General features: G+C 36.5%; 1 protein-coding gene across 6 annotated transcripts in view; it reads right to left on the bottom strand.

Moving 5' to 3' along the window:
• Positions 1-10,125, bottom strand: part of LOC149556928 (S-adenosyl-L-methionine-dependent methyltransferases superfamily protein) — a 158,080-nt gene extending 147,955 nt beyond the window's left edge. For 2 of the 6 annotated variants that reach the window (XR_016364815.1, XM_089831561.1), the window contains exons 1-2: positions 9,804-10,076; positions 9,645-9,725 (exon numbers count right to left, since the gene is read on the bottom strand). Coding sequence is in view for 5 of the 6 variants with exons in the window: in XM_089831561.1 (XP_089687687.1) it covers positions 9,645-9,725; positions 9,804-9,935 (213 nt within the window). In the remaining variant the exon portion in view is untranslated. Of the gene's footprint in view, positions 1-9,644; positions 9,735-9,803 lie in introns of all 6 variants that reach the window. The other 4 variants (XM_089831562.1, XM_089831560.1, XM_089831564.1 and 1 more) reach the window with 4 other exon arrangements.
• Positions 10,126-13,238: the final 3,113 nt, after the last annotated feature.

The raw sequence follows: 13,238 nt of genomic DNA, 5'->3' as shown, positions 1-13,238 counted from the left end.
ACCCTCCACTTTCACTAGTACTCAATGGCATCACAAGATTTATTCTCGTTCTAGGTCGTATCCTTCAACTCAAGGTTTCTTCTCCACAACGAGGCATGTTTACTGCAAGTTGCTGCCCTTGGCTTCTCCTTTTTTTTGTTGTTGTTGTTCCTGCTTTCCTCGAGCACCTTTAGTGTTCCTACTATTGGCTGGCCTCTCTTGTTGCGTATTGGCAGTCCCTTTCACCCTCTTTGTGGTCTCTTGTTGGACATTAATAAATTTATCTTATCTTATGAAATGGGAATATTAATTTAAAGGGGATTAATAAAAAGACACAAAGAGACATAGAAGGGACAAGCCAAGGAAATTGAAGTCACCGCATTGAGCATTAAAAGAGGAAAGCTTAGTTCATTTGGGTAGGCTTGGATTTGAGATTGACTTTCTAATTTCTGTTTGGAGGATTTTGGGAAGCTTCTAGCTTTATCTTATTGAAAGTTAAGGACAGAAACCTTAAGGATTTCTTCGTGGATTGGACGGAAACCTAGTTCATCTTCACAATGGTTTCACAATGGAGTTCATCTTGCTTTTTAGGTTCTTTCTTATTGAGCAATCTGGTTGTAACTTTTTGTATCTAAGATTGGAATTTTCATAGAGTTATAATATTGCTGATTTATAATATTGTTTCTGACATGAGCATTTGCTGGTGTAATCGTTGGTTTTTATGGCATAAATTGTATGTTGTTATTTCTAATATAAATTGAGCAAACTATTTCAAAGAGTATCAAGGTGGTATATCACAGTGGTATCAAAGCGATGTATCCTATCAGCTTGAAGGGTTTTAAAGTTGCAGAGACAAAATATTTACAAGTCAGTGATATACTTAGTTGGTTTGAGAAAGAAAATATTTTTTCAGAATATTAAAATTATACGGCATGTTTATTCTTGATGCCAGAAGGCATATATAATTTACTTAAGAAAGAATAATTAATAATAATGTTTTTTAAATTATTAAAGTTGGGAGCTGTTAATATTTGAAGATTAATACTTCCTCGACGGTATTAAGTTCCAATTAATATCATGTGGGCCTGCTCAAAAAACAGATGTATTTTCCCTAAGGTTTTGGTGATGTATATTGGGAGGCACGATAAACATTTGGGAGGTTTAATACTTCATCAAGTGTGGGACCGAGCAATAGATTAATCATAAGTGCAATGAAGTGAACTTTTTTAACACTTCATCGAGCTATCCAAACTATATTCTAGAGGAAATATGAAATATTTGTGGAGCTATATAGTTGGGTAAGTTATTCTAAGTTAACATTATTTTGTCAAAAAAATTGTTATTTACAAGCAGAGTTTGATATAGTCAAAGGAAAAATTAACTAGGGGAGTTTTTTTTGTGGTTTGAAATTCTACCATTTTTTTCCTGAAGCCATATTAGTCGCATAGGAAGGGGGATTGTTTTTGGTGTTTCATTTAACACAATTATTAAATTTTTGAATCAACAATCATAGCTACTATGGCTCTTGCAGGAGTTTCCCCATGTTGACAGCATAAAGGATTTGTGAAAAGCAACATAAGTAATCAGCATAAGAGAGTTTCTTTTTCCTCAACCTCATGTATTAACAAGTTTGAAAACTTTATTTTGGTAGAGACTGAATTAGTATGGACTGAACTAGTATGCTCAGAGACAATTCATTGTCCAGATAATTCAAACATTGATGCTGTGAAAATTCCAACGAGTATTAGTTTTCAAAGGTGATAGTCTAAATCCTTGGCGCAAGGGCACATACATATTCATTCCCAAGTAAATGAAATCTCTTCATGATCCATGAGGCATTGATGCAGTGCAAAACCAGATGAACCCCCAATGGAGGGATCTAGTTCCTAGCAATCAACCACACAGTGGAAACACAACACAAGATGCGAGATATGATACCAAACTCAACTCTTTATTCATAAAACAACTTATTAAAAGCAATGTGTCGAGATATAAGGCCTTCCCGATTACGGCTAAATACAAAGCAAGTAATAGTTCAACAAGATCCGTTAAGATTCAACCCAAACCCTAGCTAGTCCAGATCCATAGCACAACAACAATCTAGTAGAAACCTACAGCAAAATCTAAACTCGTGGTTGCAAGCCACCAAGCAATCTCCTTGTTTCCCAAGCTGCAACTACTAGCTCTGCTCACAAATTCGCAACCCCAAATTTCTAACTTGAATCTTTGCTTGCACGGCCACAAGTTGGCTTATTGCAAATAAAATCATCTAGAACCCAAATAAAAGTCGGCTTACAATCATTATTAAATACACATTGGATAAATAACCAAGACCCAAATAGGTCCACACACACCCCCATGATCGATCCACGTCAAAATCATATGCTACATGCATCAAATGCACCAAGTCGATTGAACAAATTTGCAAGAACACCATTCGATGAGCCAAACTGTCAAGTGTCAGAAAAACCATCAAGCGTCACCGAGCAATAGTATATGTCAAGTAACACAATATATGTCGAGCCCAATAAACGCTCAGCAAGACAATATATGTCAAGCCCACTTGGCGAAACACTACACAATTTTGTCGAGTACCACAAGCTATGCCGAGCTTCATTAGTGACTGAGTTCGTCGGCCAACACAACTCAATGAAGATCGAGCATCATCCCTTCTTTGACCGTAACTCCAAGGTCAAATCACCCCATCATGCAGGATTGCTAACTACCGTAGGATGCTCCTGCATCAAACACCCCAAGTGCAAAAAGATGTTCTTAACAACTGGAAGAACATCTTGCGGGATTCAGCTTATAAATCCCAAACTGGTCCTTCACATACATATCCTCCATGATATCAACTTGCACACTCTTTCCTTTATTCCACTTCTGCAAATCCTTTCCAACAATGGTCACATGGTTAATCTACTTCTGCTCATCCTTTCTCATTGTAGCACAAGTATGTTTTCCACGCTGATCTCCAACTCTCTAAGAGTACTTCAGCTCAACTCGGCTCCCAAAGCTCAAGTGCCTCCTACCGAGTTCTTCATTCTGCAAAGGAATCAATAATAACTTATTGCCACCTTTCTCAAGTGTAAATAAATTCTTGACACAATCATGCATAGCCCTGCAATCATACTACCAAGGTCTACCAAGCAATATGTGACAACTACTCATGTCCACAATATCACACAACACTTTATCTTTATACTGCCCAATTTGAAAATCAACAAGACACTGCTCCCTCACTTCCAAAGCATGTTCATCTTGTAACCAACCAATCCTATAAGGACAAGGATGCCTCACTGTCTTCAAACCAGGCTTCTGAGCCATCTCCTCGACAACAAGGTTATCAATACTAGCACCATCTACAATCACATTGCAAATTTTACCAGCAAACTTATGAGTCCTGAATAAATTACTCCTTTGGCAAGGTTCCAATACCTTTTTACCAAACAGCACTCGCCAAGCCAGCAAGCCCTTCCCTCTAGGGTCCGTTGACTGAGTCTTTCGCTTTATTCACAACAGCAGTTCTTCTATAACCAGCCTTCTAGGAACATTCATAAGCTCTATGTCCACCTTCACCACAACAAAAACTACCTTTAAAGGCAACCTTACCATACCTCTTCCTCGGCTCAACAGGTTTTGGTTCATCCTCAATACTTGGTTTATCCTTTGCCAAGTGATCCCGCTTCTCCTTCCCTCAGGAACTACCCTAATGCCTCCTCTTCAACTTATTTTCTTCCTTCAAAGCATACTGATAAGCATCCTCAACTGAAACAATATTCAACATACCAACCTCATCCTAAATATTGAATCTCAAACCATTAATGTATTGAGCCACCTTCTCCTTAGACAATTCTCTATGTCCAAAGCGAATTGTTAACTTAAAAACTCCTAGGTATAATCCTTGACAGACATATCTTTTTGTTTCAGATTCTGTAATCTCTTAAACAATTCTAGTTCATAATCAATCAGAATGAATTTAGCCTTCAATTTAGTCACCATCAACCTCCAACGAGTGATTTTCTTTTCACCTTCTTCTTCTCTGTCTCTTTCCAGTTCTTTCCACCATAAAGCAACATGTCCTTCCAACTTAGTTTGTGCCAACCTCACCCTAAGCGGATCTCCAATATCCTCCAACTCAAAGTAGTCTTCCAGCTCACCAATCCAATCAATCAGGTCTTCAAGTTTCAAAGTACCTAAGAAATTAGAAACATCCATTTTGTGCTTCAGCTTCAAGTGAACTCCATATCTATCAAACTGACTAACCCTATCTTCCATAGGTCTCTCCATGCGATCAGTTATGTCTTCACCACTAGATCCAACAACTTCAAAGTCTTCAACAGCTTCCTCGTTACCATCGTTAGTACACACATTCCTCGGTACCAACAATAGCTCTCATGATTTCATTCTTCATCAACTCCATCTCAGATCTGAAATCCAATCTAATTTTCCTTGGTATCCTAGTCTCTACAACATTACAGAAATCATCAATCACCCTAGGGTCCAATCTTCTCAAGGGCATCTTCCAAGATCTTTGCAAACTCCACTCCAGCCTTTGCTCTAATAATCTCTAACCAGATCAAACTTGGCTCTAATACCACTTGATGTAGTATAGAATCGGATGAACCCCTAGTGGAGGTGATCTAGTTCCCAACAACTAACCACACAACGGAAACACAACACAAGATGCAAGATCTGATACCAAACTCAACTCTTTATTCATAACAACTGATTACATGCAATGTGCCAACTATAAGGCCTTTTCGATTACGGCCAAATACAAAGCAAGTAATAGTTCAGCAAGATCCCTCAAGATTCCACCCAAACCCTAGCTAGTCCAAATCTGTAGCACAACAGCAATGTGGTAGAAACCTCCAGCAAGATCTAAACTTGTGCTCACAAGCCACCAAGCAATCTCCTTGTTTCCCAAGCCGCAACTACTAGCTCTACTCACAAATTCGCAACCCCAGATTCCTAGCTCGAAGCCTACAACTCTACCCAAGCCCTCCTTAAATACTTACACGGCCACAAGTCGATCTGTTGTCAATAGAATCATCTAGAACCCAAATAAACATAAAATGCCTTAATCGGCTTACAACCATTATTAAATACACATAAGATAAATAACCAAGACTCAAATAGGTCCACATACACCTACAATCGATCCACGTCACAATCATATGCTATAGGCATTAAATACACCAAGTCGGTCGATCCAATCTGCAAGAACATCATTCAGTGAGCCAAACTGTTGAGCGTCGGCAAAACCACCAAGCATCGCCAACTAATAGTATATGTCGAGTAACACAATATGTCGAGCCCAATATATGCCAAGCAATACAGTATATACCAAGCCCACTTGGCCAACACTATGCAAGTTTTGCCAACCACCACCAGCTATGCTGAGCTTCATTAGTGACCGAGTTCCTCGGCCAACACGACAACTCAATGATGACCGAGCATCATACCTTCTTCGACCGAGTCCTCCAACTCCAAGGTCAAACCACTCCATCATGCAAGATTGCTAACTATCCTAGGATGGTCATGCATTAGGCATACACTCATTCATACTCCTTGCAAGGATATTGCAGAGGGATTATGTCGAGGGGAAGGGGGACCTATTTTATCAGCTCTCGTTGGCTGATCGCCGTTTGTTTTCTTTAAGAGGTTGCAATGAATCAGTATTCTCAGTATTCTCAAACGCATGCACATCTATATTTCCTTACCAAAACAGATGTCACCTAAGCATCTATTGGCAACTTCAGCAAAACTCTAGAAATATCACTCCAACCACTGATATCATTCAAGGGAACATTTTCCTTGGTTAAATTCCTTTGTTCTAAAGCTAGACATGCCCTTACTTTTTTCATTAAGAATTGGGTGGCTCATTTGATAGCTGCAGCAAGTTTGGAGGAACAGGCAATTGAGTTGGTGGTTGTGTAGCATTATGCAAGGTATTTCCCGCTGCTGGTGGCAAGAAGACTAAACCCTACACAAAGTTAGGCAGTGGAAAATTTTGTTTGTGAGGCTTCAAATATATGTGAGAAGATAATTTTTCATTAGATGGCAGATTTCCAAGCATAGCTGACTGGTTCTGTGATCTTCCCCATGGCTGGTAAGCTTGATTCTGTGGCTGCTGCTGAGTGTTATTTTAAGAATTCAATTTAGAAATATCAGTCCCCTCACTCATATCATATCATTTAAGAAATCATATTCCTTGGTTGAAGTCCCTTGTTCTAAAGCTACACATCACATTACTTTTCATTAAAAAAATTGACAATTAGATCCCACAGCCTAAAATCATATTTTTCTTGTCCACAACCACTGACGATACACCTTCTTAATTTAATGTCAAGCTTCCTGCTTTATTTTCATCGGATGTTGCTTCACACCCAAACACCCGTAGATGATTATGTGAAATTCTCTTTCCCTGACACATCTCTTGAGGAATTTCAAAATCCAACTAGCAAGATAGATCTACATTAATTAAATAAACAGTTGTACTTACTGCCTCTGCCCAAAATTCTTTCCCCAACCTTATGTTTGAGAGCATGCTACGAACTCTATCCAAAATTGTCCTATTCAACCTCTCTACTACATCATTCCTTTGTGATGCATACATAACAATTTTAGTTCTTGAAACCCCATTCTCTAAACAAAACTAATCAGTCTCTATCAAACAATAATTACCCTGAGCTTTTTTTTAAAAATATGTTTGGTTTGGTTTACAGCAAGTGCTCTGAAATGCCTCAACATGATAGATACAGACTCCTTTTTAACAGTTAAGCTCAAAACTTCCTAGTGCAATGATCTATAAGAGAGACCAAATAATTAGACCTGCCAATTCAAGTTGCCTCTGTGGGACCAAAGACATCTGAAGCACTAGGTCCAATGGATGTGGCTTCTTCTCATGCTCTTTTGAAGGGTAATGCAGTCCTCTTTTGTTTGCCATAAATGCTATGCTCACACATCTCCAAATCTACCAATTCAAAACAAAGAAGTTGATCATTTTGTACAAAATCTCACTTGGCCCTTTTTACTCTTGCAACTGAGCCTTTTATGTCAAAGCCCCATACTGCTGTCCACTAATGTCTAGTACCTAAATATTTATAAAAGATTTTAAAGAATAGTTTGAAAACTTGGACTTGACTCGACTACCCAAAATTTTGACTTGAACTCGAGACTCAAAATAGAGTTGGAATAAAAAAGCTCATAATCACATTTAAAAAGAAAAAAGAAATTAATGCATTTAGAGAAAGTAAAATCCTAATTTGACTATCAATTTTTAACAGTGTTACTGGGAGATGCGTCCCCCCCACCCTCCAAGATGTGTCTTGGAGACAAAGATGCATCTCCAAGACTTTGAAAGGTGGGAGACTTCATGACAAAGTCTCCAAAAGTCTCCGTGTCTTCAAACGATAAAAATGGAGTCTCCCTCTCCCGCGCATCTCCGTCTTAAAAATAAATTTTAAACATAGTATTATCATCATACTAGATACTAGATAGATTCTGATTTTTGCTTACAGTTCAGTTTCTTGTTTTCTTATCAGCAATTTAGCATCAAACTATATATTATTTAATTTCTAATTTCAATATGTAATAAATCTAATGATAATCTCAGCCATTATTACTCGGATACGATGATGTCCATATGCAATATACAGAAATCAGATATAACTATGAGATATGAAATGTGTTTTTTTTAAAGGGCAAACTTCTAATCCTTAAAAATAAGAACCAAAAAACTAAGAAAAAACTTCTAATACATTGCTGCTTTGCTAGGTGAAATGGACAAATAAGAGCCCAAAAAAAATGCGGAAAAAGAAAAAAAATTGAAGTTTCCCTTAAAAACTGTGGTTGTTGTGTCCAGGCCCCAAACAAAGAGTTTGAGCTCAAGTCTCAAGAATCCAAGCCAAAAATTCAGAGTCTTGAAGCAAGACACAACCGTGTACTCTCCTAGACTCGACCAGACTTGGCACAGGAGCCTTGTTGATCAAGAGAGGCCAGCTCAGGGGCTCAGGAGTTTGGATAATTCTGCAGAGTATTTAAAGAGGCTTTGAACTGTGTTTTGAAGCACATGAATGGACAACAAACATAGATAAAATGAAAGAAATCTGCCGGAAAGTAAAGAGCCAGCGGTTGACTTCACTTATTGACAAATCTCAATTTCACAATAATTTGGGTTCCAGCAGCTTTGTTTATGCCAACCCATCCTGAAAGGAAGTCGTAGATTTCGTGGTTTGTTTACTCTTGCTAAAATGGACTAAATGGACTACACATATCTTTGAAGTTACGGAAATTACTTGGTATAAGTGCTTCACTCCTCTCATGAGTGGACATACAAATCAATTAAGCTAAGCATAGTCTTAAAAGTTTAAGGGCTTCCACTGAAGATAAGCAGACAGCACTAAATGTTGTTTACTTGATCAATATTCATAGCAGAAAATCCATGATCAACAAAGAAATAAGGTATGATCAATGAAAAACAAATTAAGACAGTCAGAATTGGGGGTTGCAGATTATCAGTTGCTTTAAAAGTATAGTCTTTAACGGCTTCCTCTGTAGATAAGCAGACAGTGACAAAAGTTGTTTACTTGATCAATATTCATAGCAGAAAATCCATGATCAGCAAAGAAATAAAGCATGATCAGCCAAAAAAAAATTAACAGATAGTCAGAAATGGGAGCTGCAGATTATCGGTTGTGACTATTTTTTATACTGAACAAGTCAACTCTTTGGTCCCATAGTTTGCCCAGTCTAGGGACGGCATTACAAATTATAATTTTACTTTGTTATTCATATATTCAACCTTAGATTCCCCAATCTCTGTACGTCTTTAAAAAAAATTGTTTTTTTGTTTTTGACACATTCAACTTCAGATTTTAAAGTGAGGATTGCATTCTCAGAATTCAAAGAGTGACTTCCTAAGGCAAGGGTCCCATGGGAGGGGCTTAGGCTCTATTTTTGTGGAGCGGGTGGCTCCATGGTAATATTTTAGAGGGGGCTAAAGCTTTAATTAAAATCATTCCTACAAAATAGGGGCCCCAGATTTTTAGCCCTCTCAATTTGAGCAGGTGAAAACAGGGTGGGGCTGGATTTAGCCCCACCAGGTTAGGGAAGATTTCTGTCATTTGTCAATCCTACTCTTCATTTTCCGAGCAAAAATGAAATAATCCCACTAAACAAATTTATGAAGAAATTTTTTATTTTTTTTTTCCAAAATTCATGAGACAATCATCTTCCTTGAATTTAGGGGCTAATTTTTAAAGCAGGTTCACATATAAATCCATAGGACCGCTTCCCTTTTTAAATATGCCTAAAAAATCTCAGCGGCACCCGCTCTACTTTTAAGGAAGCGGGTACCCACAAAATTTATCTTCCGCCCATTAACGCTGGAGTCAAAAATGTCACGGGTCGAAGTTCTTGTTGCAGAGAAAACATAATCAAATCAATTTAATGCAACGGGTATGCGAATGCTGTAAAAACATACCGTTGTGAAGTATCTATGTATTTTTCTTTATAAATGTTGAAGAGTCCTTGGTTTTCCTTCTTTCAAAAGTTTTTCACAATCACTAGTATAGCCTGGACTAAGAAAGCTATTAGTCAATAAGCTATATGAAAAGTAAAACGCCAATGCCAGCTAAAAAAAAATGTGAAGCGCATACCTCCAAACGATCCAACAACCTTTCAGCGACCGTGTCGAGAAAATTGTCCGAGGGGCGCATCAACCACGCAGCCCGGTCTCTCTAAAGGAACTGCAATGTTTCAATATGCATGTGAATGAAAAAGAGAGGGCACCATTTTAAATATGCAAAAAGGCGTACCTGCTTTCTCTTGAGGTACCTATCAAATACTTGGAAACTGGACTTGTCGTGAGAAGACGAAGGATGTTGGAACTGGTATCTTGCACGGTGTCCATTCAATTGCAGCCTGCCCACTTTTGACACCCTCCACATTGGAGATTGAATTTCACACAGGTTTACAACGCTCCTCACAGTGTCCTTAACCTCCCCAGATTCTAAAACCTGTGGGTCTACCAAACAGTATTTGTAAGAATTCAATTCCTTTCTCTACAACCTTTTTAACTCAACGGCGCAGTCCGCACAAAGTAGGGAGAGTGTCATTAGGGTAACGATATATTACTATAGGACTTGCACCAGGAGCAAGGGTACATTCATATTATCAACCAATATGAGTGGAATAGGCATATGTAAATTCTTAAATTGATTTTAATTGGAATTGGGAATAAGAATATAATAGGAATATATATTTTAATTTTGGCCCAAAAATGAGCATTTGCAATTTTACATAAATAAATGGAATTGAAATATTTGTTACTATTTGAAATTTTTTTTTTTTAGAAAACATAAATTTTTGGGTCCATGAATTCCCCATCAAATATTGGTTGAACCAAACACAAAATAGGAATATGTAACCTTATTTAACAATTTATATTCCTATATTTGTATTCTAGCAACCAAACGGGCCCATAATGACTAATGGAGTTCATATAAGATGGATTTTTATAGATTTTTTTTTTTCAATTATTTAATATGATATGAAAAGAAATGTAAAATAGGAAAGTAAAATAAATATAGTTGAATAAATAAATGGTTAGGTTGCATACATAGTTTGTTCTACAACTAATCAAAGAGTTCCTTACCAACACAGAGCTTTGTGACAAATTGCACATGTACATCTTCCTCAAAGACCACTTTGAGTGCTTCCATATCAAAAAGGCTAGTTGTGATCTCAATCTCTAATTTCACACTCTTACCATCCTCTATTATTTTTAGTCTATCTTTTGTAATTGACTTAGAAGCCATAACCTTCCTGTATGACCTTATTTGTGAAAGACCCAATTTTGCCAAAATTCCCCAAACCAAATTCATCCCCCAACTCATACCTATCCTACAACCTAACACTTTGTCCAATCCCCAAAATAGAGTTGATATGGAACCTCTATAAAATACCCCAAGCATCACAAAAACAAATAGTTGCCCGATATTGTGCCTCAAAACACACATTGATAGTAATGTTGATCGATTTCCAAAAAAACTCTTACTATGTAGAGGAAAACAAACAATGTTAACAAAAAATCTATGGATTCAAATGGATCACTTTAGGAGGTGGTAGATATTGTTTATACACTTGGTTGTGTGGTTGTCTGATTTGATAATTACAATGACCCACCTTGGAACCAAGATGACCCAAAAAGTTTTCCTATAACACCTTGGAACCAAGATGACCCAAAAAGTTTTACTATAACACATATATCCCTAGGTAATATCATAGACAAATACCACTATCTATGTCATGGGCACTCACCGTGCATAAATCCCAAGGGTTTACACTTTAGAAAATAAAAATTGATGTTGGTAAAACAAAACGACAATGTTTGACTTTTATACCAATATCAAGAGTTAAATCACAAGAAAACCTTTATATAGAACCACCATTCTCCTTTGATTGATATTCAAGAATGAATAATTTATATACAATTATCAAGAAAAAGAAGAGTCTCGATTAAAACAATTGTCACTATATTATGCAAAGGTACAAAGTCTCATTCTTTCCCTATATTGACTCTATGTGTCTTTCTCTTGTCACTTTTTTATTAGCTACATTTATGCATTTTAATATCCTCTTTCCCTAATGAATAAAGTTGTTATGTTTCGAGCATTGTGAGAATATATCCCTTTTTCCGATGTAAACCATGGTTTTTTGAAATTCATTTCTTCTTGTTTAAAAAACAATCCACCTATTACCTTATAAAACATATTGTATATTAAACTTGCAAACAAAATGTGTCTAAAACCATCTACTATTATTCTTAAAAAATAGTTAATCAAAAGTCTTTATACTTAAATATTTTATTTTTTCACAGAACCACCAAATCAAAAGAGTAACCAAGGATCAATTTCAAGTGGCAAAAGTTTGAATGAAACAACCATTAAGATGATATTATCTTAGGTAAACATTGGTAATTCAACTGTTTTTCAGATAAACATGATATGCATTCCTACAAGGGGCATCTTCTCATTATACCTATAACACAACAAGTGTATTCATTGGGGTAAGAGGATATTGAATTGCATAATTGTGGCCAATAAAAAGTGATGAAGTAAATGCACAAAGAGACAAATATATTAAGGCATATAGTATACAATAGAGTAATGGTACAAAAGTGCAACTAATATTATTTTTTAACTAGAAAAAATAATATTTGGTGTACAAAGGGAAAGTATGAGATTTTGTATCTTTTTGTACTATAGTGAGAGTTGTTGCAATCTTGACTCTTCCTTTTCTTGATAATTGTATATGGATTATTTTTCATTCTTGAATATCAATCAAAGGAGAATTGTGGCTCTATATAAAGGTTGTCTACTGATTCAACTCTTGATATAGTTGTAAAATTTAAACCTTATTCTTCTATTTTAAAATATCATCGCAAGGGGCAGCTTCTCACCATATCTATAACACAACAACTTTATACATTAGGGAAAGAGGATGTTGAAATGCATAAATGTAGCCAATTAAAAAATGGATGAAGTAAACAAGCGTAGTCATATATATATCAAGGGAAAGTAAGATATTTTGTACCTTTCTACACTATAGTGAAAGTTGTTGTAATCAAGACTCTTCCTTTTTTATTATAATTGTATATCGATTATATTCCATTCTTGAATATCGATCAAAGGATAACGGTGGCTCTATTTGAATGTTGTCTAGTGATTTAACTCTTGATATAGTTGTAAAAGTTAAAACCTTGTTGTTCCATTTTACCAATATCAATTGTTGTTTTATAAAGTGTTAATCCTTGGGGTTTATGTATGGCGAGTGCCCATGACATGGATAGTGGTATTCATCTATGAATTCCCAAGGTTGTAGGTGTTATAGGTCAAATTTTTGGTTCATCTTGGTCTTAAGGTGTGTCATTGCAATTATCAAATTGGACAACCACATATAGAGGTAGTTCCAAGGGCTTAAAATCGAGTGTGTATACAATATCTACCAACAAGGAGAGGGATGAACATAGGGATGTTGATAGATCTTGAAGTTGGATTGAGAAGGGATCATTAGAAATGAACTATAGCACCCACTCTATAGTACCCCTTACACAAAACATAATCCCTACTCTATTCCCTGGTGGAACTCTGGTATGAAATTTTTGAGTGGAAGGAAGATAAAGTAGGCGGCGATGCATTATGCAAGATTCCTCTTTAGTGATTATTCCCCCATTGATATTTTCCTCCCCA

Source organism: Cupressus sempervirens, chromosome 5, assembly GCF_028749045.1.
Source record: "Cupressus sempervirens isolate cs-2001-9-10 chromosome 5, ASM2874904v1, whole genome shotgun sequence".
Lineage (NCBI taxonomy): Eukaryota > Viridiplantae > Streptophyta > Pinopsida > Cupressales > Cupressaceae > Cupressus > Cupressus sempervirens.
Note: the sequence above shows the minus strand (reverse complement) of the source record. Positions and strands in the feature narration are given on the sequence as shown.